Genomic DNA, 26,005 nt, shown 5'->3' with positions numbered 1-26,005 from the left:
TATGCCACTGGAAAATGGAATCTTCCTTTGAGCTTCACAGAAAGAATTCTGCCTTTCTAGGAAGTGATAGTCTTTATTTAGGCAGGAATGTTAAATTTTTTGTCTTCCTGTTCTAAGTTCACTATCACATAGAAGATTAGAAAGTATTAGCTCAACAAAAATTATTTTTTCCATCTGATTTTTTTACTTGGCAAACTAAGGTCAAATCATCATCTTATTGCCAAAGGCCTTCAAAGGCAACTCTGAAGCATATTGTGTATTTTAATTGAAAGAGTGAGGGCATTGGTTCATTAAAAATATATTATTTTCCCCTAGAATCTCTGTTGAAATGAACATTAAAAAAAGAAGACTAAACTATTGAAATTTTAGTATTTCCTTTAATGTCACAGTCTGCTGAAAAATTGTTACCTTTTAAAATGTTTATGATACTTCATTTCATCACTCATTCTAGTTTGAGAAAACTTGCCTGGGATAGTTTTGCCGAAGTTTGTTTTAAAAAGGGGGAGGTTTGTGTGGTGGGAGGGGAGTGAAGGGTAGATTAAAAACATTGCATCTGTAAGTGGCAATCAGTCAGCTGGGAAAGTATTTTGTACCAGCCTGATCACATAACAAGAACTCCTCTACTCCCTTTGACAATAATGTTTTTTCCTCCACTTTTATTCTAGCATCCTCTCAACATTTAACACAGAAAAAAAGTTCAGTTGCAACATCAGAAAGTACTGTTCAAAGAACAGGTAAATCTTCCTTTGGAAAAGCAGAATAGAGGTGAACTAAATCCTTTATGTTTGGAACTGAAAATATATTTGTTTGAATGCATATTCAGTGGCCATTAATACACCGAGTATCTGGGGGGTTGGGTAGGGTTTTTTATTATTATTTGTGCTTTTGGGATTGTTTTTCTTTGCTAGTTACATTGTGCTTTGGAAGACTTCAAAGCCTTGTAGAAGATTCAGGGTGGGGTCAAGTAAAAAATGAAAAAATGAAAAAGGAAGGTTTTAGATAGTCAGTGATAAATTGGAGGGACTGGATTTGTAACAGTACATTGTATTTGAATTTGGAAATTCTATGCAGAGCTAATAAGAGGGGTGTTTCTTTCATTGTACCCTTCTGAATATAGAAATATGTTCATGCCATGCTGGGACTGTGTTTTAGAGTTGTAATCCTTTTTTTTGTGTTCAACTTTTAATGCCCCTCTCAGCAGTGTTTCAGCATGGAGCCCTGGCAGATGACTTTATGATGTTGCCATCTGTTGTCATGGTGTTTCACCATCAGTTCTGGGATGGTCTTAAAAAGTAACTTAAAATTTTCCCTACTCCAGGCTGAGTAGGGAAAACAGATAGATGTGGGCTTACTTATGGGAAGTGCTACTCTCCATCCATTTCCATTTCTAATCTGATTAGAAATAGGGTTTTCAGAAAGTAGAAATGGTATGAAATTGTTTTCTTTGAATTTCTACTAAGACAAAGGTGGTCATACCCTTGTTTTTTCACACCTGACTCATTGCCCTGTGCTGCTGTGACTGTAGTGGGGGTTCCTTTCTGGGGGAAGCACTGATGCAATCCATGTTTTACTGTTGGATAATCTCCCAGTTTAAATTTTGGCTGGGAAGAAAGGTAACTCCTTTGATTGCTTAGTTTGTTGTTCCTTTGTTCCCAAAACATCTGTTTTTCTCAGACAATGTGAAATATATCCATTTACACTGAAGAGGCTGCTGTTCCAACACTGCAAATTCATCCTAGGAGGACAGATATTACCTGTTCTCTTACTTATTTTTTATGCCTCTGTTCATTGTGCACACTCTAGCAAACTTTGGGGGCTAAATTGCAAAGGCAAAACCCCAGTTTGTGTCCCACTGGCCTCAAGCTTGATGGGGGAATTGGGCTGGACAATGAGACAAAAGCACAGGGAGTTCATCCATGGCATTGTAATGGTAATCCCTAAATCTCTGCCAGTTCCTCAGGAGAGGGCCTGTGTTCAGGTATAGCTCTTCCCTCAACAAAGGATATGGTGCATATGGGGAGAATTAAAAGACAGACAGTAAAAAGACTTGACATTTTATGTGCTGTTAAGGAGAGCTTTTTACTGAGGTGAAGACTCTGAAGGAAACCTGACCTGTTTGTACAAAATCACTGAGAGAGAAAAAACAGGTCAGGTCTTTGCATCATCTCCCCTGAGATATTTTCCAATTCTGTACAAGTGCAAATTGGCTTCAGAAATTTGTCATTAGAAGATATTGCTGTGAGAGACAGTTGGGTTAAGGCAAATTTTTACTTGCACAATAAAAGATGGGTACTTTTAAGGTTTAAAAATTAATAAAACCTAGAACATTTAGTAGAAATAAGCTGTCTAAAATGGAAGTTTAAAAAGGGAGAAGAGTGTAGTGTAGCCAGGGAGTTTCTCTACAGTTTTTTTTCTGCAGGGCTTTAATTTTTCCCTGTCCTAGCTGACTGCAGTGTCCTGAAGACTGTAATCAGACCAAGCACTTGGCCAGTGTGGTATTTTGGCTTGCTTTGCTTTGAGAGAAGCTTATCCTTCAGACCTAATATGTGATAGAAAAATGTAAGCTAGTCATGCCTTTTCAGCAGGTATGTACCTCTACAGCAGACCTTAAAATTATCTTTTTCTTTTGTAGAACTTGAGACAAATGCTGCAGTAGTTGCTGGTCAAAGGTAAGGAGATAGTTTATAGATTCAGAGTAGATGTAGCTTTCGTGGGAGGAAGTCCCTTTCTCTTTGCTTAATTGCTCAACCTTTGCTACTGCTTTTCATTTTCTTGGCCATATCCTTTCTTTCCTGCTAAGAAATCAGTCCAGTTGAATGATCCAAACCATTGCTGAAATGCAATGAATATAAGGTAACCTTTTCCTTAGTCTGTGCTTGAGCAATGTTTCCTCTCATCCTTTCAGGCCTGGATGTTTCATATCCTGGAAGGTGGTTGCACAACAAATCAAAACTAACCCCCCAAAAGCCTGCAGCTTAGCTGTTGTGTGAATTTTTGTTTTCTGAAAAGAAGTCTTTCAAAAGTCTGTTCTTCTATGTTGAGGATTTTTTTTCCTCTATTTGCTTGTTAACACTCTACCAAAGCTTGATAAGAAGGTCAGGTAGAAACTTCATGTTGTCTTGGTTAAGTTATTCAGTAATTAAAATATATTATTTCAAATGGTTGTGTTCTATCAGAAGAAAATACAGTTTCCAAGATCTACTTGGAAGATTCTAAACTCCCCAGGCTCTCACTCAGTTGGCAGTGAGAGCCCCTGGGAGGGATTTTGGTTTGGCTAATGGTGCTGGCACAGCCAGTCAGGTTTTGGACACTGCCCTTATGTGTGGAGAGACCCCCTAGGTCAGGGCAAGAGGGGCAGCCCCTTGTTGGGTTCCTCAGGAGATGAGGCAGTGCCTTCCTTTGTAAGGCAGGGTATGCAGTACATTTCCTCAGATCAGGAATGGCTCTGAATGGAATATTTAACCATATTTATCTTCATTTGGATTGGTATCTTTCAAAGACAGGCTGTGAGTTTTCTTCAGGATAGAATTTTTCTGAAAAGCTGAAGGTGGGACATTGGCAGCTGAGGAGATTCTCCAAATGAAGTGTCCTTGTGTGACCATCTCCAGACTCACCCAGCACATCAGATTACCACAAGGGCACTCTCAGGGTTTTTCTGATTGATGCTCTTCTGAGCAAGACTGGAAAGGAAGGAAAGTTTGCAGGCAATCTGGGTCTAGTGATGGCTGATACAGTGTGTAGCTTTGGGCTCCTGGAGTTGAACCATACAGGACATATGGTATACATATCTTGATAGAATCACAGATGGTTTGGGTGGGAAGGGACCTTAAAACTTACCTTCATTCCACCTCCTGCTATGGGCAGGGTCACATTCTACTATCCCAGCTTGCTCCAGGCCCAGTCCAGTCTGGCCTTGGACACATCCAAGGATGGGGCAGCCACAGCTTCTCTGGAAATGCTGTGCCAATTTCTCCCTAACTGTTGCACTATATTAGGAATGGCAAAATACAACACAGACTCTCTAGATGGGTTGCACAAGAGAGCAAGTTTTGTTCTTCCAGATCTTCTTTTATAGACAGGTCTGAGAAGGTCCAAAAGGTAAAATTCTCATTGCTCATGAAACCAACACATCACCATCACTGGACAGTTGGGAACACCACCCCTTGACCTTTTCTTGCAAGAAAACAACAAGGTGACAAACATCTGCAGAAGTTTTCCTTCTCTAAAGACTGTCTGGATTCCTCCTTATCCACTCCAGGTCAGAGTGAGAAAGTTGTGTGACTTAGTTTCACACAGGCTCAAGCCAATGCCTGAAGCCTAAAAATCTCTTATTTGACCATTGTCAGTTCCCATACCTAATATCTAATCTAAACCTATTCTCATTTAAAGCTATTAAAAACCTTTAAAGCCTTAGGGGAACCTTGCAACCCATAAACCACTAGAAATATTTTCACTTGGAGTAACTTGATTTCCTCCTATAAAAGGAGGGAAGTGATGTGCTGGTTCCTATGAGACAATCCCAGCTCTGGATTTAGTCACTAGAATCTGTAAAAATGACCTGTACTTTGGGTGCTGATGCCTGTTTGCTTCCCTCTGGGGGTCCTCTGAGGTAGGTGACAGCTGGTTCAGCTGCCCCAGGTCCATAGGAGAACACCACTTTGAGACCTGTTTGGGGGATCCAGTTTATAGATAGCCCATAATACTCCCTTATGGGAAAATAGATTTCAGTATTTATTTTGTATCTGAGATAATCTACAATCCATATATCCTTTGCTGTGTGTCCTTCCTTGAGAATATTTGTCCCTCCTTCCATTGAGGAACTGTTTTATTTCAGGTTTCTGTTACTTAACCCCAAAGTTTGTGTGGTTTGAGTCCTTCCCCTCAAAGCAGGACTTGTGTGAAGGGTGACACTGCAGTGAGACCTCTGTCACACCCTGTGCTGTGTGTTCACTTTCCTGAAATCCTGCAAGTTGTCACCCAGAGGGCCTGAAATGAGCTTTCTTCTTTTCCATTAGCAGCAGAACAATTTATTTAGTTAATTACTTATCTTTGAATTCACAAGAGAGAAGTTTGGTTTAAACTTCTGAAACTGCTTAGTCACCATAAATTGCCTGGCAATAATGCATTAAGGAGAAAACACCCAAAGCTTAGGTTGAGTTTACAGGGCTAAGAGCGATAAAATAAAAGAGGAACTGAATTACAAAATGTGGCACTCCCTTTATTGTCTCAGTGGCAAGAAAAAGATTTCCACAGTACCTAAAATTATTATTTTATAGCAGAAAAATCTTTCTGTTTGGAAAAAAAAAAGGGATTTTGACAAGCTTTAAAACTTGAACAAAGTTTTAAAAAACCTTTTTTTTTTTTTAATATGTGAAGAAATCACTTGGATCAATGGAGTAAGTCTTTTTAACAAACCCAAAAGTTGGCATACTCCCCAAAGAGTTCTTAATTCCTCCTGATGTCCATCTGCAATTTCAACTCTGTACCCCCATACTGCAGCAGTCTCTAATGTAACCTGTTTGCTTTTCCTAGACTTCAGTAATGGTGGCACCTGTGGAAAACAGAGCAGACAATTTATAATGCATCTAATTTCTTGGTCTTCTAATGTTGAAAATATTCTCTTTGAGGACTTCTCAATTCTGTATCCTCTGATAATTTTTGATAGAAATGGACTATACTCTGGCTTACTCAGGTCATTCTTCATCTGATAGAACTTCTGGTATCTCTAGCGTTTCATATCTTCAGTGCTAATAGTCCGGAACTGGTACCTGTGTCAGGCCATCCTCCAGCTTGTCTGGCTTGCATAGAAAAACATAATTCTTCTCACACTTCATCAGAAATATTTTGTCCCACTTTATTAGTAATGAGACAAAAGAAAATTGTGAAAAGTCTAAAACTCCAAGTAGAAGAAATTCAAGAACAGAGGATTCTGCAGCTTCACAGGAAAGTGTAGAAAACGGGCAGCGCAAGAGATCCTCGCGACCCGCGTCCACGTCCGGCACAGCTAAAGGTAACATGCACAGCCACCCTTCCTGGGGAGAGGGCAGCTCCTAACCTGCTTCCCCAGGTGTTTGCCCTGTTAGCTGCCTCATAACCCTGGTTTGCAGCTCGTGCACCTTGCGTGCTTTATCTCTAGTTTCAAGGATTTAGCCACAGGTTGGTGTTGAAGCGTTTCCCGACGTCTGCACTGGCAGTAAATCCTGTATGAATTCCTCTTTGGTACATCTGTGGAACTTGTTTTCTGCAGCACTCACCACCGTAGTGTTCAGCAACTTGCCTAGTTGAATTCTCTTGGCAGAAGTGTGTTACTGTTGGAAGGACCGTACTCAGATCCAAAAGTGACATTTTCCTTTTCCTGAAGCCTGAAAGACACAAGACTTAAGTCTTCCCAAGTGCACTGTCAGCTCTTGCCAAGTCAAATGCCATGGTTCAGGCACGCTCCAGAGGCTGCAGAAGTGGCAGCCAGGAGCATCAGGGAGTGCTGTGTGCTAGCACAGAGCCTCAGCTCTGCTTCGCAACAACATCTGAACTCCTGAAGTTATTAAGCCATGGCAAGAGCAGGTGCTGACATCCCTTACTCCTACCCAGGTTACAATCTTTAACAGTTATGCAGCATTTGTGTGATATGCACGGCCCAGTGCCAGGCTGAAGCTAATTCTGTCAGCTTCTTGTGTTTAAGGGTCAGAAAAATGCTGATGGACCAAAGTTATGCAAGAGATTAGAGAGAGACCGTCAAGAGAAAACATTCGACCACTATTTTAAAGATAATATACAGAACAAAGAGATATTAATATAAAATGATTATAAAAGGAAGTCAAGTTGAATTCAGCCACCATTTCCATACTGGAGGTACTAAAGTGTGATGGTAAGAATATTGTGTTTTCAGAGTTTCAAACAAGCATTCCAGCTTTATGTCATTGTGCAATGACTCCCAAAGATTATACAGGGGACCTATATGTTCTGCACTTTTGTGACTGCTGAACTTAATTACATTTACTTCTTGTGGCAGGACTGTGCAGAAGAATCTGAGTCTGTATTGTAAAAATAAATTCTCTTTCATGATTGTGAAAAAAGGGTTTCAAGAATGTGAAGCCAGTGTAAAATCCCTGCCTGAGTTTGAGGGGATCTGGAGGGTGTGACCTGCCCCCACACTGTACTGGGTAAACCTAAAGATGACAACCAGGGACACATCAAATTCTGAAAATATGGGAATGGGAAAGTGCATCAAATTTAAATCACACCAAAACTCTCACAGGGGTTTGTGCTGACTGTGTAATTCGTTTACCTCTGTAAATAAAACCCTTGTTTTTAAATGATGCATCTGAAGCTGCCACGGTGTCCAAGGGCTTTGCTGGACACTTGGGTGCAGTTTGCAGGGGACAGCTGGCTGTGCTGCCATACCTGTGAGCTGCTCTGAGCTGTGGAGAATGAGCCAAACCAGGTGCTGTGTGCCAGAGGACAGGCTGCCTGCTGGTGAGGGGGCTGCAGAAGTGACACCTGGTTTGCCACCTGTGCCTGCTCTGTTGTACATTATTGTTAGTGAATCAGAGCTTGATTATTCTGGTTTGGTTGCTCCTGTCCTCGTGTTATCTGTGTCCTGAGAAACCCCCTAATCCATGGCAAAAGGAATGTGGGGCTGGGAGGAGTTATCTCTTGAGATAGAGGCTGTTTAAAGTCATTATTAGGGAAAAAAATCAGCAGGGAGAGAGAAGGAGATTTTGAGCAGCTGGAGCAGGAACTTGGTTGCTAAACCTCAGAAAGGAGGAGGCAGAAGGGTGACTGTGAGAGAAGAGCACACAGGGAGGGTCAGCCCTGCATTATGGGTGCAGGGTTTGGGGGGATGCTGGTGATGATCCCAAGGGATGGAGACAGGGGCTGAGTGCTGCTGGCCCAACCCTCCCAAACACAGAGCCTTGAGCAGCAGCAAGGGCAGCAACAGCTGGAGCTGGAGCTACTTCAGTCAGCCCTGCTGCTTGGAGGGCTCCAGGCTGGAGCTGTGGAGATGTTTCACTTCTGAAAATTGGTACTGCACTGGTGTTTTCCCTTTTTGGAGTACTTTTCCAGCAAGGGCTGCTTTTAGCATTTACTGTAGCTTTGAGTTTGTTAAATTTTGGAATGTTGATTGTTTTTTCTAATTCCACATGTAACAGCTGTGGAGTTGTACTGCTGCTGTTCTAATTTTAGATGGGCTTGGAAATTTTTTTCCCTTTTGACTCTTAAAATATACACAGCTGCAATAGTTTTTGGAAAACATTATGAAGAGCCAAAGAGACATTGCCAACGTTTAAAATCACATTTTAAAAAATATCTAGAGATGCAAATGCCCTTGGTCCTTACTCTTTTTTTTCTTTTGAAATGGAAACTTAGTGCCTTGGTAAGTGCACTGAACATGTCATCTGCTGTTGCAGTGGCCCTGCAGGTGTTAACATTTGTGTCTTTTTGCATCAGCTGTGTTCCTGTGACTCAGTGTACACTGCAGAGACTTGTTTTTAATGACTTTTTAAGAGCTCAGACAACTGGGTTGTTATCTGGCATGGCAGGCTCCAAAACACCTCCCCAAGTGGTTGCACAGCACAGCCTGGGTCTGTGCTTCCTCCTGTGACACCTGGGGGACATTACAAATATTACAAATATTACAAATATTACAAATTTTAGGCTCTTCTTGCAAAGACTGTTCTGTTAGGTTTGCATAAGTGTCCAGCTCCCACTGCTGGTGTCTGGAGAGCAGCTTGAGCTGACGGCCCAGGGGTGCCACAGCTGCTCCAGAGTCAGGCCCAGTGCTGGGGAAATGCTCTCCAGAGGTTCCCACTCTGGTGGGAGTTTGGAAAAATGTCAGGGCAATCTGTGCCCCTCTGGGGAATGGTTACCGACTGCATATCCATGCTTCTTTTCTTCTCTTGATTTCAGAAACGAGTGCCAGTGCAATGCAGTCAAAAAGAAGAAAATCCAAGTAAATTACTGCATGGAAACATGAGACTTGTAAATGAGTGTGAATTTACCAATAGCAATTTTGAGCTGTGATTTTTCTTTTTTAAATAAAATTCTGTACAGTAAGTCATTTTAATATTATACTGTTCCTGATAAATGATTTTTTTTTCTATAAAACAGATAAATAGATATAAAAACTGGGTTCTTCTAAAACCCCCTGGATTTGCAAAGTGAAGTCAGGGTTAGCACATTAGGGTAATGTGTTTGTATGAAATGGAAGGGGAGGGGAAGACAATTGTAAATTTATTTGTTTCCACTTTTCATAAACAATTTAGAATACAGGGTTGTCATTTTTAGGTATTATAATAATGTAATGTGCTGTTGTTTAAGTACTGTATGTGAATAGCAGTCAGAGGGTTTATAAATGAACCCCATGTTGTTTGGAAATGTAAATAATTTTATTATATAGTAGATCTGATGTATTTGTTGTAGAAATGGACCAGTGAAACAAAAAATAAATTTAAGGGTTTGTATAATGTGGAATCCCTCATGCTCTAAATAAATGTTATTGTCCTATAAATTGGGTTGAATTATTATTAGCAACAACAGCAGCATCATTCCAAGCAGGGTGATTGGAGAGATTATTTAGAGCTCCAGGCCTGCAAGCTCCTTATATGTAGCTTCAGCAAGGAATTTGTTTAACTACAAACAAATTAAGTGATGCAGCTGTTCCTGCAAAGCAAGGGGGAGCAGGAAGGGCACCCTGCTGCCCTCGGGGCTGTGCAGGGAGCACAGGAGCCCCAGCAGCCTGGCTCCCCACAGGGAGCAGGGAACAGGCAGGGAAAAGTCCCAGTTCTGTGGGGTGAAGGCGTCCCTGGGTCTGGAGAACTCTGCTGGGTGGGATGTGCTGCCTTGCAAAGTAGGTCAGGCTGCTGGGGAGAGCCAGGAGCCTGAGCTCTGTGCACACACACTGCCACCTCTTCTCTTTCTTGCTGGATTTTATAAATATGTATCTCAAAATGCTGATTAAATATAAATTGTTATTAAATAGAAGTTGTCAGCTTTTATAATCAGAGAAATAAGCTATTTGTGCACAAGGTAACAGGCACTGAGCGGGGCCTCACAGAATCAGTGGGGTTGGAAAAGTCCTTTAAAACCATCAAGTCCATTTGTTCCTCTAGCACTGCCATGGCCACCACTAACCCATGTCCCCAAGTGCAGCATCCACACCTCTTTAAAATCCCTCTAGGGATGGAGACTCCAGCATCATCCCAGGCAGCTGTGCCAGGACTTGACAACCCCTTCCATGAAGAAATTTTCCCCAATATCCAACATGAACCTCCCTTGGTACAACGTGGGGCCATTTCCTGACATCCTGCCCCTTGTTCCCTGGGAGCAGGGCCTGACCTCACCCAGCTCCACCCTCCTGTCAGGGAGCCCTGGAGAGTCAATGTTCCCCTCTGAGTCTCCTTTTCTCCAGACTGAGCTCTCCCAGCTCTCTCAGCTGCTCCTTGTGCTCCAGCCCCTTCCCCAGCCCTGTTCTCTTCTCTGGATATGCTGCAGCCTCTCAATGCCTTTCTTGCCTTGTGGGGCCCAGAACTGCCCCCAGGATTGGAGGTGCCTCAGCAGTGCCCAGCACAGGGGCACAGTCACTGCCCTGGTCCTGCTGCCACAGCACAGCTGGTACAGGCCAGGTGTCATTGGCCTCTTGCCCACCTGGCTCTTGTCCAGCTGCTGCCACCAGCACTCCTGAGGCCTTTCCCACCAGGCAGCTTTCCAAGCACTCTTCAGTGTCTCCATCCTCCCTGCCAGAGTGTGGCTGCTCCATGTCCCTGTGCAGGCACAGCTGATGTGGGTACAGGAGCTCCACATCTTTGCTGGGCCCTGCTCTCCTGGGGCTCACCCTGCTCTGTGCTTGGCCTCGCTGCTCCTGTTGCTGCTTGGGTTGGGTGAGGAGCTTTGGAAAAGGAGGACTAGGTCCATGAAACTGCAAAGTCTTCACAGAAAGGGTCCACATACCAATAAACCAGGAGAAGAGAGGGGATGTGCTTCAGTTTGTGGGAAATGCTACACTGTGGGGAGCAGAAAAGCTTGAGGTCAGGGTCACCATTTACATGGATCTTGGGAAAGAACTGCAAGATCCTATCACTGGGAAGGAACCTTAGAAGGAGCAAAGGGTCCTTGTCTTTGTCCTCTGAGCAGTGCAGGACTTTGGAGCAGCTCACACTCAAAGCCCTGGAGGAGAGCTGAGCCAGGCTGGGTGCAGGGAGGGCAGCCCATGGGACAGGGAAGTGATCACACCCCTTGGCATTTGGGGATCCAGAATGGACCTGGTTTCCACCTCCCACCCAACCACAAGATGTTGAGAATGAAGAGACACAAGAGAGGGACATCAGGATGTCCTGGGGCTGGAACACCTGGCCAGCATCATCCCTTTGTGCTCTGGAGCAGGTGGAGCCAGGATTTTATAGAGATGTGAGCTGGGAGAAAGGGACAGACACCACCAGGATAAATGGAAAGAGAGGAGGTTCTGAGTGAGCAGAAGGAAGGATTCCCCCTGGGATGCAGCGGCAGGATCTCCCTCTCTCGAGAATTTCAAGCTTTGGCTGAACAAAGCCCTGTACAATGTGGTCTGAATTCAGTATTTTCCCTGCTGTGAGCAGGAGGTTGGACTGGACATCCTGAGCTCCATCCATCCCAAATAACCCTAGGCTTTAACACCTGCTGCCAAATTTGGTTTTTCCATAAGAAGGTTTATCAAAGCTACAAAAGCTCACTCCCAGCTATTTTTTTCATTCCCAATATCTAATCTAACTTCTTTGAAGTGCTTTTCCCAGCAGCTGAGGGGTCATGGGTATCTCCTCAGCTTGGCTCTGCTGGAGGAGCTGGCACAACCACTGGGCTGGGCAAGCCCCATCCCACTGCTGCCCAAAGCTGCTCATGGCCATGTCTCCTCCCATCTGGGGTATCTCCAAGGATGAAGACTCCTCAACCTCTCAGCCTGCTCTTGTGGCCAACCACCCTTGCAATGAAAAAGCATTTTCTTATGTTTAAGTGAAATTTCTTTTTTTTGTATATTTTTACTTCAATTTGTGCCTCTCACCCTGTCCCTGCACTGAGAATGTTCCAGTTCTGTTTTCTGCACTGCCCCCATCAGCAGGCCACACACAGAGCCAGATCTCCCTGAACCTCCTCCAGGCTGGGCAGTCCCAGCTCTCAGCCTCTCCTCATCTCCAAGCCTTTAATCACCTTGGAGGCATCTCTGCCTCCCCTGGGTGCTGAGAACATCTCACACAGTGCTTGGAGAAACAGCTGATGCTGCAGAGATTGGCTGATCTGGGATTTTCTCAGGACAATTGACATCTGCTTTAGCTCTGTCATTATCTGCTGAGTTGTAAGGTTTGGTAATGGGGAGGGGGAAAAAATCCCCTCCAACCCCTCAGCCTGTGCCGTCTCCTCTCCTGTGTGACAAGGGGTCAAAGGGGATGTTTTTCTGTTGTCTCTCACATCATTGACTTTTAAAAGCATTTTTAAAAAACCAAAGCATTTTGCAGACAAATTTCAAGCTTTAGAGGAATACACAAAAAATAGTTTTTAAATATATATATTTTTTATTTATTGTGATTTTTTCTTTATATTAGATTTTTTTTTTTTTTCAGTCAAGAGACAGCATTACAACCTAACAACCAAAACCAGGTTACACACACACAGGCACACTACACAATGTACCCCAGGCAGTCAACACTCAAATGTTTACACAATGTCCTACCAGGAGGAGACACCCCTTCCCTACAAACCCTGCTTGCACCAACTGAACACATAACACACAAAAAGGACGGATTTTATCAGCTTCGAGTTCCAGACGAGGTCTCAGTCCTACAGCTGTGATGTACAAAACATGAGGCTGCTTTTTCCCTCTTCTCCAGGATCCCCAGTGGTGGCTGTGCCACGTGTAAGGCAGAGCCCTACAGGGCAGGAGGGCACGGGAACGTTCTCCAGGGCATTTCAGGGAAGGTTTAAGGCAACCTCTTCCAAGCATGGAACAGCCATCTGTCCTGGCACTCATCCATCCTGCTGCTCCTGCTCCTGCTCCTGCTCGCTCCCCAAGCACAGCCCGGTCAGCAACTGGGATTTAGAGCTTTTCAAAGCTGCCTTAGAGATTTAGTATATCCAAAATGCTAAATGGTTTTTAGGAAAAAAAAAAAAAAAAAAAAAAAAACAAAAAAAAACCCCCAAACCTGCTTTTTGGGACATTCATTCTGTTGGGCTTCTCTGAAAAACCCCACAGTGACTTTGAAAACAACACAGAAACACAGAAATATCGAAAACTGACTGACTCCCTGGTCACCTCTTGCATAGGACTTGTAACTGCAGTTCAGTGATTTATTCAAGTTCTGTAATTGTGTTTAAAAAAAGATGCCAAACCATGAAAAAGGGTGAAGGCACATGTAACAGTCAGTCCCACATAGGGGAGGGTAATGTGTGGGCATGAGTTTCACAACCGGGGTGGATACATACAGATAGAATATTGCAGTGCTTGGTGGCTCTGTACAAGAACAGTTCTGACACAAGAGGAAATTTCACTGGTTTACTGCTACACCTTGTGCTGCTCCCTCATCCCAAGAGTTCCTGAAGCATAAAGCTGAGCACAACAATTCAGTGAGACTTGGGCACAGCTGCTCCCCAGCAAGGGTACATGAGGTGAATGTGGAAGAGCAGAGGAGCTTTGGGCTCCCATGTACAACCCATTTTTAAGCAACACGTAGAATTTACTGCGGTTTCCCCCTCCCTTTGCAGAGAACACAATCCTCCCCCCGCCCCACCATGGAACAGAATAGGGTCAGAGAAGGATTTTCAGGTTTAGCTGCAACAGAGTCAAAGCTCTGCAGCTCATTTTGTGCTCTGGAGCATGGGGCAAGCATCCCTGTACAAAATATGGGGTTGGAAAAGCAATCCCCTTGCCAGCCCAGGAGTGTCAGCTCAGGAGGAGTGACAGGGACACAGCTGGGTGTCACCACTCTGTACAGAAAAACTGAAAAGCCAATCACACATAAGAGCCACCTTTGCTATTAAATGGAGCTGCTCTTCCTCGTCATCCTCATTCCTCTAAGGTGAGGGTTACAGGTTTAGTTAAGGACTAACATTTTCAAGAAGCAAAAAGAAAAGCTGATGGAGATGCATGGATGGAGCAGGGAGACCTCCTGCCCAAAGGTGTCTGGAGCCCACGGCTGGGGACTGCTCTGGGATCCTGGAGATGAGCAAGGAGAAGGTGGCATCTCCAATAGGTGTGAGGACACCTCTCAGCAAAGAAGGGATTCTCCAGGTGGGCAGAGCCTTTCCCACCATCCAGCTCCTACAGCCGCATTCAGCAACTCGTGGCAGCCGCAGTGATGGGAACGGGATGAGGACGGAGCCCGTGAGGACAACGGGAGATTACTGACTTTGGATAGAGCAGATCTGAGAGATGGAAAGCTCCACCTTGAAGAAGACAAGGCCTGAGGGGATCAGCCCCTTTTAAGGACTGTTCCTGTGGGTCTGCCTGTGGCAGTCCCCTGGGAGGGAGGGGCTGCCGGTGCCGTGGGTGTCCCTCCTAAGGCTCTGCTCCCTGCCAGCAGCTGTGCTGGGGAAGTCACCACAGTCCAGTGGTGGAGAAGGGCTTGGGGAAGAAGGTCTGAGAAGCTGGGGGAATGCTGGGGTGCTGGTGCTTCCCTCCTGCCACCAGCAGCTATTGCTGAGTGCATGCAGCAATGGAGGAGCAGCAAACTGGAGGCTGGGAGTGGTGACAGCTCCCAGACAATCCCTGGTGGCTTGGGAGTCCCCATGGCACCAGCTGGACGTGGGTGGCCTCTGGTTTGAAGGCCAAGACTCAGGGAAGACTCAAGGACTGCCACCAGCCATTGCCAGGGCAGTGGGGCTCAGTGCTGCCTTCTGAGATATGCTGAGAACCATTTCTCTTGACTTGAGGTGACTTTGTCTTCTTACTGTTTCCTAATTATGTGATGTTTGATCTTTGGGGACTCACTTGTTTTTCAATAAATTCACACAAAGTTTAATTTCCACTTTATGCAGGGCAGTGGAATTGATACTGATCCAGAGGGGCAACTGCAAGGCTGTGGGACTCAAGCCTAGACCTCACTGGAGTATTTTTTCATCCTTTTTTTTTTCTTACTGGTGTGATAAGACATCTAAATGGGTATTTTGCTCCCCAGTAGGGCTGAATAGAAGAGGAAAAAGTACTAGTATGATGTAAATGTAAAATTATTGATTAGAAACATGCCTAAAGAGAGAAGATTCTCACAATAGTGATCTTTGGAATGAGCCATGCATTTATGTTATCCACAATGAGAAGGAAACGTGGACTCCCATGGAAAGAATAATTTTCCTTTCAGACCAAGCTTTTGCAGCAGGGTTTCTTAGAAAGAGCATTTGTGAGCACAAGTTTCAGAGCAACAGGTGAGGAGGACTTTTGCCCCTCTCTCTTGGCATCCCTCCAGCCTCACAGTGCCAAACAAGAGCCAGAATTCAGTGTGAGAACTTTGCTGTGGCTGCCAGTGAGGGTCCTGAGTGTGCTGTGGCCACAGCCTGGCCTTGCCCAGTGCAGCAAGCCCAGCCTTGGGGGCCTGGGGGCACTGGGGGGCTCTGGTGCATCCCAAGAGGTGGCACTTCTCCAGCAGGGCTGTCCCTCCTGGTCCTGCCACTTTGTGGGCTCATTCCTCACACTGGGGCAGGGCAGCCAGAGCAGAACCAGGCATCAGATGAAATCTCACTTGGAGAAGACACCTGCACCATGGGGGCTTCAGTGGTGGGAAGATTCTTCCCTCCATAAGGGATCTTACAAGCACTGCCCCAGCCTGCCCCAGTCCCCTGCTGTCCCTGAGCCTGCAAGTCCAGTCCAGGGCTGGAGACAGCTCAGGAGTCTGAGCCCAGCACTGACACTGCCCAGCAAAGCTGGCATTTACTGAATAGGGATTTGCCCAGGTCTCTCCACTGGGAATTCTTCCCTTTTTTATGCTTTCATTGCAAGAAATACATAAATTTCCTTCAGTTGCCTGCATCACCATTTCTCCAGGTGATCATTTCGATGGCTTCCCCCATCCTGGTTGTCTCCTGACCTCAGTGGTGTGGTGGGTCAGGCCATTACACACAGCTCTGCTGCACTTCTCAAACCCTAGGATGTTCAGTGCTGAAAATCCCCACCTGGTTGTTCACAAGCCAGTCTAAAAAGGGACCAGCCCCATTCAGCTGTGAAGGTGAATTTTCAGAGCACGAACGAATGAAGAGGGACTGCAGCCCAGGAATGATCCCACCACAAATGGCCACAATTTCTTTTCCACACAGGAGTGTCAGAGCACCCTGCAGCTCCTGTCACCACCACGTGCCACATCCCTGCAGCATCCTAGAACCAAACCCCACATTCTAACACAGAAGCCTGGGAAAAGGACATTTTTTAAGTCCCCAGCAGATTGGTTTGTCCCTGAGTCCATGCTGTAGATTCCCCCTACACAAGCACAGAAAAGAAAGCAAAATACACCCCACCTGTCCCAGCAGGAGCAGCCCAAGAGCTCCCTGCAAACCAGAACCTTCCAATCAGAAACACCTCACAGCACATCACAAATGCTGGGTGCAAAAAAAAAACCCAAAACAACAAACCCCTAAAAAATCCAACCCCAAAACAAGCTACTGAACACCCACACTGGGCTGTGAAATATCTACACATGCAAATGGGTGCACACACAGGAAGTTCTCAGTTTTTAAGCACCTTTCATTTGTTTTAAGATTCAAGGAGACAAAAAACCTCAGTGAAAAGGAGTTTTCTTGCTCTGGCAGCACTGGGCAGGAGGCCTGGGACCAGGCCAGGCCTTGTGCTTGCTGCTGGGCAGGAGCAGAACACTGCAGGTCCTCTGCAAAGCACAGGTTGAGCAGAGCACAGGGAGATGGGTCACACTGGGGGTGACAGTAGCCTCACAAGGGTTGGCAGGTGAGTGTTAGGTGTTAATACATAGCAAGAGTGCAAACAACAGAGGGGACTTGCAGGAGTTCATTTGCTGTGGTTTGTGCACTCTGCTGACCCACCAGAGGCTTAGGGTCTGGATCAAGCTCTTCATGAAAACATTATTAATAATTTATTAATCCTTTATAAACATACTCTGAATATAAAGTGTGATAATAGTTCTGCTTGATCTCCTGTGCTGGCTGGACATGGAGCAATGAAAGACATCTCAGGCTGGCACAGAAAGAGCCTGAATTTGCTTCTGAAAACCAGGATGGAAGAAGAAGAAGATCACCTGTTTGAAATGGGCACTGGGGGCTGAGTACTGGGGGCTGAGTGCTGGTGGCAGAGCCAGGCTGAGACAAATCCCCCAGGAACACAGCCAAGGGCTTCTGGCTCACAGCAGAGAAGGGTGCACGGGAGGATTTCCATAGGGGATTTCTCCTGGGGTGCATTTCCAGCAGTTGGGCAGGCACAGGAGAACCTGGCAGGTGAGACATGGCAGGATCTGCCTCAGGACCACTGCTCCCCCCAGCCTGTTCCCCTGGGAGCTGCCAAGGGGACAAGGGGTCACAGCCAACCTCTGATTTCTGGAGTGCTCTGGAGGAACTGGCAGCAACTCGGATGCACAGGAGGAGAATCTGTAACGGAGACCAAGCTGGGGGTTGGACAGTGCTTGGCTTCTTGATGTGTGTTGGGGCTGGAGAGAAAATGCCTCCTCCAATGCTGCTGCCCAGTGGCCACAGCAGCTCATCCAGCAGCACGGGGAGAGCAGGATGGGAAAGCAGCACCTCATCAGACACCCAGGAGCTCGGGCTCAGCCCCTGCCCGCTGTCACAGCACCTGTGCCAGTGTCCCTGCAATGCTCCTGGCCCATCCCAGGCATCACTGCAGGGGAAAAAAGGCATTGAGTGTGAAGCCCAGGAAGTCAAAGATGTAAACACTCCCTTGGAGTCGGGAGATGTCAGTCTCTCCACCAAGAAGACACAAGGGACAGAACAGGGTGATCTCAGTGTGGTCTCAGGCCTGGTGAGGGACAGAGGTCGTGGTGAGGCCCAAGGGGGGTGGGACAATGCCGAGGGCACCGAGTTCCCCAACTCTGTGCTTTTGGGAATGCTCAGGCAGTGCAGTGAAGGGGAAATGCTGCAGGTGAGCAGCAGCATCCAGCTACTGCAGTCCAGGCTCCCTGGCCCGGAGCTAGGGGCTGTTGCTACTAAGAAAGTTCATTTTGGCTTTATCTTATTAAAAGAATTAATAACTACCAGCTGTCTCAGTTGGGGCTCACCACAATTCCTTCAACCAAGATCCCTGGCTGATATTAAAGGATGCCACATGATGAGTGGAAGAACCTCTGGTGAAATCAGAATTTTCTGGAGTGTTGTGGAGGTATCAGAGGGTGGAAATCCAGGCTGTGAGCTGGTCATGAGCAGGATTTTCCCAGGGCACAGGGTGCAAAACCAGTTTTTAAAAGGAGTGAACGGGGAGCAGATCAGCAAATTTCTGCTGGATTTGGAGCTGTCTCAGCTGGTGCTGGAGCCAGTGAAAAGCCTGGACCATGTTCTTCTAAAGGCAGAAGGAGTCCATCATGGAGAGAGGAGGGATTTGCATTAAAAATTAGTGTTGCCTAGCAGTGGAATCTGGCCCTTCATGGGAAAGGATGCCATTTTTATTGGAGAAAGAAGATGCTTCTGTTACAGCTCCTGTTACAGCAATCCTCTCACTCAGGCCTGCCCCATCTTGACCCATTGCAGTAGCTCCCAGATCCATCTTTGTCCTTTTATCAGCCTCTTCCCTCTGGCCTCCTCTTCAGCATCTCTTCACCAACAGCATGGACGTGCTTTGGCCACCTCAGGGAAGCTGTGCAGATCCCTGCCTCCTCTCCCCTCCCAGGGACTGACACCAGTCAGACAACGTTCCTCAGCTTAACAGAGCCTCTTCTTAGTGTAAAGGTACAGAGAGAAACATATCCACACACACAGACAGGTGTATCCATAGGGATACAGGTGTGGCTGGGGCGGGTGACTGGCTCCAGGAGGAAGGGGCTCACCCAGATGGGACCACCAGCCACGGTGATGCCACCCCAGGCTGGCCATCCCTCCTGCCACGGTAGCCAAGGGCTCCAGCGTGGCGCTGGGACGGTGCTTTGATTCCTGAGATTCTTTTTAAGGTTGATTTAAAAAAAAACACCGTGAGGCACCAGGAGCCGCCTGGCTGACCCGGCCACAGAGATTCCACCAGCACTTTTAGCCACAAGCCCCTTCAGGACTGGCAGTGTGGGGGGGTTATCTTATCATGGTAAAATGTAGCTAGGAAATCAAGGAAAGGGAGGAGTATTTGCTGGTTTTGCAGGGTGGAAGCATTATTTAGTGTCATTGATGAGATTTTCCTAAAAATCCCAGATCTTGTGGCTTCATTGCTCTTGTCACTCCTGCTCGGTGTCTCTGTGACATCCCAGCCAGGTTGTACACGGAGTCATGACGTGAGGAAAGGCACTGATGTCACAGGCTTATCAGGACAAACGGGTTTCACCGGGAACGGGTGGATTTCGGGAACAGCTGATTTCACTGGGAATTCCCACGTGAAGCCGTCGAGGCTGCCGGGGAGGGGCGGAGGGACCCTCCATGCCGGCGGCTCCGGGGGTCGTGGTCCAGACGGCATCGAGGGCTCGCTGAGGGCGGCGGGAGGAGGATGAGGAGCCGGGCTCCGGGAGGATGAGGGCGCGGGGTGCGGAGCGAAGCCGCCGCCGTGTCCCCGGTGTCCGCGGGGGCCGCACTCCCGGGGCCGGGCCCGGGGCAGCCCCAGGGCGGCGGAGCGAGGTCAGTAATTGCAGTGGCGCTGGCAGGGCTGGTGCACGAAGGCTCCCGGGAGCTGCTTGGCGCGGCGGGGCGGGCGCTGCCGGGCCCGGTTCTGCCGCTGCAGCGCCTTCTGGGCCAGGCGGTGCCGCTCCGCCAGCTGCTTGGCCCGCTGGGCCCGCTGGGCCGGGCCCGCCTTGTCCAGCAGAGCCGCCTTGGCCGGCAGCGCCCGGCCCCGGACCACCAGCTCCGGCCGCGGCTCCGGGCCGGCCCTGCGGAGACAGCGCCGTCAGCGCCCGGCACCAGAGCCGGGGAACCCCGGCCACCGAGCCGCCCTGCACGGCTCTCCCGCACAGCCAGGAACAGCTGCGACACCCGAAAACACCCAGACCCCACCGGCAGCTCCACTGTGTCTAAACCCCTGGAGCCCGGTCTGTCTCCATCCCACTGCGACTCCTTTGGAGCCTTGGCTGGTCTCGGGTTCCCTTTAGCCCTTCTCTGACCCCTCCAGCACTGAGGAGCTCCTGAAGCTCTGGATATCAAGCTCTGGCCCTCAGGGAGTGTTTGGAAAGAGAGAAGTCCTGAAGGAATGGTGTCACCTAGACAGGAATGGTGTCCACTAGCCAGGGCCCGTGTCACCTAACCAGGAATGGTGTTCTCTAGCCAAGAATAGCACCCCCCAAGGAGGAATGCTGTCCTCTAATTAAGAATGCTGTCCCCTAAGCAGGAACAGTGTCTCCTGGCCTGGGGCAAAGCTCACCCCAAATTCTTACTCCTCCCCTGCCGCGCTGAGGGGCTCCAGGGGAGGTGTTGGAGGGCTGGGACTGGGGGGACAGCAGGGACCCCATGGCACGGTGGCAGCCAGGGCTTGTCCAGCAGAGCTGGGGCTGAGCATGGGCATGCTCCAGGTTTTCCCTGGGGGCTGCTGGGCAGTGGGGAGCAGCCCTGGGGGGCTCCATCCACAGCTCCAGGACATGGCCTCAGGAATGGGTACGAAGAGCTCCAACCCACAGGCCTGGGGGGAAAAAGGGGCCATTTGGGGCATTTCTATTTAATTTCCCCTCTGTTAAGCTGGGGTTTGAGGCAAGGAGAAGCTGGTGGTGTCTCACTCCCCACAGCTGTGGGACACCCCTGTGCTGGGCCACTCTGGGGCCAGGTGGGGGACTGAGGGGGGCTGCAGGTCCTCCTGCCTGGGGGACCTAGGGGTCTTCAGGGGGCCACGGTGCCCAAGGGCCACCCTGTCCCATTGGGTTTGCTTTGCTTGGGTGATACCTATGCAAATCCCCCAAGATTTTTTGTTACCCCCCCGGACAGGTGGCAGGGTGACAGGTGACACTGGCATGGGCAGGAGTGGCTGTGCATGGAGGCCCTGCTAAGGGCAGGGGAGATGAAAAAAGCCCTCTCCCACCACAGCCCAATGCCGAGCTCATGTCCTGCAGCCGTGGCCATCCAACGAGACCCTTTAGCAGGGGATTTTGGGACACAAGGGCTGCCAGCCATGCATAGTGCCAGCTGGGGCACCCTGCCAGATATGCAGGGTGTTCCCTGAGGTGGGCGTGGAGACACTGCCTCTCTATGTCCTTGAGTTTAAACATTCCCGGTTGTAGGTGGGGATTTGGGATGGCAGGACTGACCATCCAGCCCCGGTCCCTCAGTGGCTGCAGGGGCTGCTGGCCCCCCAAACACCTCCAAAGCGCACTCACTCCGCAGCGTGGTCCTCGGGGCCCTCCGCATCCACCTCGAGGGTGCTGGTGACGTACACGGACATGCTGGGGTGCTCGATGAGCAGGTCCTCCATGGGGCTGCTCCCCACGCCGTCGGGGCCGGGCTCCTCTGCAGTAAAACAGGGGGGAGGGGTGACAAACCAACTCTCGTCCATCAAGCAGGGACCGGCCGGAGCCGGGGAAGCGGCCGCTGGCGGGGGCGGCCCGGGGGGCGTCGGGCGGGGCCGCGCCGAGCGCCCGGAGCCGCCAGCGGGGGAGCGGCGGGCGGGCCCGGGGCGGGCACGGCTGCCTGGGGCGGGGTGCAGAGCCATGCGGGGCACAGCGGGGACACACACACATACCATGGACAGTGGGGAGGGAGGGGGAGAGGGGGAGAGAAAGGGGCATCGTTAGTGCGAGAGACACCCACCGCCACCGCGCCGCTCCACCGGGCCCCGCCGGGCAGGGAAACGCGTCTGCTTGGAAAAGCCCGAGCACAGAGCTGGGAGAGCAGCACGGTTCACTGCAGCAATGGGGCTTTTTCCTTTCTCAAAAGGAGAGAAGTTGAGGCAGTGAAAACCGCTGCTTTCCCCGTTCTGGTGGCACCTGAGCCGGGCCGGGGAACGCCTGTGCTCACGAACACCACCCAGCAAACATGGAAACCAAGCACACGCAGAGCAGAAAAACAGTCCACACCTTTTCTCTGGAAGAAATCATGGGAATAAATTCTTCAGCAAAGGTTTTCACCGTGCCTTCAACTCCAGCCTGTTAGAGGCCAAATTTTGAGTGGCTGATCCAGAAGCTGATACCCCCCCAGCCTCCCATGCCCTCCCTTCCTCGTCTCTACCCGGTAACAGCACCTGGGCTGGTGCTTTTCTAGGCTGCCTGTGCTTGAAATTACTGCTGCTGTAATGGGAAGGGAGCATGCACCAAAAGTGGGGGTGCTCACACCCCTTCCCAGACTCATCAGGGGGATTTGAGAGAACTGGTGAGGGGGGAGGCAGTGCAGTATCTCCATGGACCCTGCAGTCAGGTGAGGGAGCAGGAGGAAGCACAGATGAATCTGTTCTGTCATGGAGAAACACAGAGCATAGGGCTGGGTATTCCTGGCTCAGTGCTTCCCCAGCTCCTCCTGCAGCTGATGCCCCAGCCCAGGGCTCAGGACAGGCCACAGTTGGCCTTGCAAACATGAGAATGTCTTTCTCCAGGTCAGAGGATATCAGTCTATTAATAGTTGTTGACATGCCAGGAGGTTGTTTGTCAGCCTGGGGACAGCCACCCAGCCCAGCTGGAGCAGCACTCCCACTACAGTGCTCTGTGGGCACAGAGAGCAAGGGACTGCCCTGTGCCCATCCTTTGCCAGCTGGGTTTTAATGTCACAAAGCAATATTTTGGGATGCTCAAGTACCTCAGTGATGCAGCCACATCCTGGGAAATGCTCTTTGCTCTCTCCCTGGGTGCTGAGCAAGGCCAGGCTAAGCAAGGGGGCAAGAGCAGCATCAGAAACATTCCAGGAAGGTCTGAGTAATTCGGCTGCATTTTGTGACACAGGGGGCAATGGCCAGGCTGCCAGAGGCTGAATCCAGAGGCTGAATCCAGAGGCTGAATCCAGAGGCTGAATCCAGAGGCTCCCTAGGCTGCCCCTCTGCTGCTGGGAGGGAGCCAGGCTGGGTGGGAGCTGCTGTGGCCACCACAGCTCCAAGGGGAAGGATGGGGCTGAGTCTCCGGGTTTGGTTTTTGGAGTGCTTGGTATAACTCGAGCCCCAGAAATAGGGCTGAAAGAAGCTGGTCCCCCACTGCTCAGGGACTGCTGTGGGAACAGACTGCAGCTGAATCAGCAGTGGGGTGGCATTCACAAGCAGACACTGCTGGAAGCCAGCGCTGCACCGAGAGCCGAGGCACTTCACTGGAAAAACATGGGAGTGTTTTGTGCCAGAGTCAAGCCCTGGTCCCCTGTGAGCCATCTGCAGATCAGGCCTCAGTGTATCGTTTCTGTAGCTGGGGAAGCTCCTGGCTCCTTCTGGCATGCTTTAGGCTCGCTGCAGCTGCTGCCAGCTGGCCCTGACACGTGGCTGATGCTCCAGGGACCTCCTTGCAACACCCCCTGCCACGGCACTGCCAGGACCCCACCTGAACACCCAGAGGACAGGGAAGCCTCCACAGCTGCCCATAGCCACAGCATCCATCACCTCCAGCAGCTCTCCACAGCTCCCACCAGACATGGGGCTGTCCCTGTCCCCCATCCCAGTCTTGTCCCTGCTCTGGTCCCCTCTCCAGGTCAGTGCATATGGGGAGAAAACCCCTAACTAACAACATGAATCACAAAAACAAGCATGGTGAACAGGCAGGGAACGTCTGCTCAGAGACCTGCTGCCTGCAAGAGAGAGGACAAAACCCTCCTAAACCTGCAGGATACCTCTGTGGTCCCCTAAGCTGGGACATCACAACCAACCAGGGGCTACCAAAGCAGAGCATGGCCATCAGGAGCTCCTGCTCCAGGCAGGAGGGTTTGTCTCTGATTGCTGCTGGATTTGCAAGGAAAGGGTCATAAAAACATCATTGAAATTGGCTGAGTCATCAATCTACAACAGAAACTCCCAAGGTCTGAACAGAACTGGAGAAGATCTGCACAGGAGGAATTCAATCCACCTGGCTGGTGTCAAACAGGGCTCTGGATGGCTCTGGGAAGGGGCTGTGGGTTCTCTAGGTACAGGCATCTGGTGCCAAACATCCCTTCTGCTTGGCATGGGCAGTGGGAATAATTTGGGAAGATAACCCCCATGGAGCTGAGATTTACTCCTCTCAAATGACCCAAAGATGGTCAGATCCCTGGTGGCACATCCCCAGCTGGGACAGGCAGGCTCCACTGCCACCTGCCCTCACAAAGGGACAACCTCACCCCCCCAGCACTGCCCTGGGCTCTCCCAGGGGAACAGGAATGCTTTCAGCAGGGGCAATGCAGCTGAGCTTGGCTCCTCCTGGAAAAGTGCTGTCCAGGGCACAGCTCAGCACAGTGCTGCAGTCTGTGGCAGAGCCTGCCAGGGCTGGGCCCCCCACACCATCAATCCCCCCTGCCCCTCTGTGGGCAGGATCACACCAAAACTCTGGGTGATCTCCCTGGCTGCTGCCTTGCCAGGCTGCTGGACAGCAGCAGTCCCAGCTGGAGATGGTGATGCTGCTCCTACACCGGCAGAAAGCTGAGAACCATCACTGGGAGAGGAAAGGGAAAAAGGAGGCACAGGTCAGGGGCTTCTGCAGTCACCACAGGGCTGGGCACCGTGGGCAGAGCATGGGGACCAGGGGAGAAAAAGATGAAGGGCAGAGCTGCTCCCATGTGGTGTAAGCTCATCTTGCTGACATCTCAAGGGTTTGCCAAGCTCTGGAGAGACAAGGTGCAGCAGAGGCTGTGGGAAGCCAGTTCTGTTGCTTTCCTCACCTGCAAGATCAATTATGAGCCAGCCATCCTCCTCCTCCTCTTCCTCAACAAAGGGTTTGGGCTCCTCCAGGCCCTCTGGCGTGTTGCTGTCACTAAAGAAGAGGCTGGTGAGACGCTGAAACATGGTGGGGAGAGGTCCAGCAAGATGGATGGGGAGATAGAGCTACTGCTGGGCACCAGCTTCCAGGCACAGACACAGGAGAGATGGGCAGGGAGGGGAAAAAGAGCCCTCAAGGTCTCAGTGACAGATGTTTGGCTGCCAGAGAAATCAGAGCTAGGCGGTGTGCAGTGCAATTGTGAGGTTCTTCACTTGGCTTCAGTGCAAAGGCCTGTAAAAGGGAGAGAAAAAGGAACATTAGAACAGGCTGGCAGTGTGGCCCTCCTGCATCCCAGGGGCTCAGATGGGCTCCAGGGGACAGCAAAAAGGTGGCTCTGGCACTGCTCTGTGCCATGGGCTGTCCCAGCTGGTGCTGTATCTGCCAGCAGCAGTGAAGGGCTGGGTGCTGTGCCCTGCAGCCCCCACCTGCATCAAGCCCCACACTGTGTCCCCATCCTCATGGGTGGGGTGCCCAGGAGACCCATCCCCAGGAGCTGGCAGGGACAGAGCAGACACTGTCCCTAAGTCAGGCAATGCCAAGCTCCTTGCAGCAGGCAGGGTGAGGACAGTGTTGTCACAGAATCCCAGACTGGTTTGGATTGAGCAGGACCTTAAAGCTCATCTCATTCCACCCCCTGCCATGGGCAGGGACACCTTCTATTATCCCAGGCTGCTCCCAGCCCTGTCCAGCCTGGCCTTGGGCACTGCCAGGGATCCAGGGGCAGCCACAGCTGCTCTGGGCACCCTGTGCCAGAGCCTCAGCACCCTCACAGGGAGGAATTCCTTCCCAATATCCCATCTAACCCTGTCCTCTGGCAGTGGGATGCCATTCCCTTGTCCTGTCACTCCAGTCCCTTTTCCTAAGTCCCTTTCCAGATCTCTTGGAGCCCCTGTAGCCACTGGAAAGAGCTCTGAGGTCTCTCTGGATCCTCTTCTCCAGGTGAACACCTGCAGCCCTCTCAGCCTGTCCCAGAGCTGAGGGGCTCCAGCCCTTGGAGCATCTCTGTGGCCTCCTCTGGACTCACTCCAGCAGCTCCACATTCTTCTTCTCCTGGTTCC

General features: G+C 49.7%; 2 protein-coding genes across 3 annotated transcripts in view; one reads left to right on the top strand and one right to left on the bottom strand.

Annotated features, from left to right (window-relative positions):
* NCOA6 (nuclear receptor coactivator 6) overlaps positions 1-9,508 on the top strand; it is a 43,069-nt gene extending 33,561 nt beyond the window's left edge. Inside the window, exons 13-16 of the mRNA XM_015647440.3 lie at positions 666-734; positions 2,633-2,669; positions 5,862-6,010; positions 8,908-9,508. Coding sequence (XP_015502926.1) covers positions 666-734; positions 2,633-2,669; positions 5,862-6,010; positions 8,908-8,954 — 302 coding nt within the window. The 3' untranslated portion in view covers positions 8,955-9,508. The remainder of the gene's footprint in view (positions 1-665; positions 735-2,632; positions 2,670-5,861; positions 6,011-8,907) is intronic.
* A 3,008-nt stretch (positions 9,509-12,516) lies between these two features.
* On the bottom strand, positions 12,517-25,173 carry TP53INP2 (tumor protein p53 inducible nuclear protein 2). Of its 2 annotated transcripts, none has more exons than XM_015647442.3 (3): positions 24,850-25,173; positions 21,414-21,543; positions 12,517-19,982 (listed from the first exon to the last, which is right to left on the bottom strand). In XM_015647442.3, exons 1-3 carry the CDS (start codon positions 24,971-24,973, stop codon positions 19,736-19,738), a joined length of 501 nt encoding a protein of 166 aa, XP_015502928.1. In that variant the 5' UTR covers positions 24,974-25,173; the 3' UTR covers positions 12,517-19,735. The 2 variants fall into 2 exon arrangements, with proteins under 2 accessions (XP_015502928.1, XP_015502927.1); XM_015647441.3 differs by having other exon boundaries at positions 12,571-19,982; positions 21,414-21,723.
* Positions 25,174-26,005: the final 832 nt, after the last annotated feature.

Source organism: Parus major, chromosome 20 (genome assembly GCF_001522545.3).
Source record: "Parus major isolate Abel chromosome 20, Parus_major1.1, whole genome shotgun sequence".
NCBI lineage: Eukaryota > Metazoa > Chordata > Aves > Passeriformes > Paridae > Parus > Parus major.
This window is presented reverse-complemented; position numbering and strand designations above follow the sequence as displayed.

Bases quoted from the DNA above. Each gene is read 5' to 3' on its own strand.
- TP53INP2 (XM_015647441.3), bottom strand. From the start codon at position 24,973: ATGTTTCAGCGTCTCACCAGCCTCTTCTTTAGTGACAGCAACACGCCA. The intron at 21,724-24,849 runs GTGAGGAAAGCA...ACCCCGCCCCAG, and splicing joins GCTCATAATTGATCTTGCAG to GCAGCCGTGCCCGCCCCGGG. The intron at 19,983-21,413 runs GTGAGTGCGCTT...CTGTCTCCGCAG, and splicing joins CCCGAGGACCACGCTGCGGA to GGCCGGCCCGGAGCCGCGGC.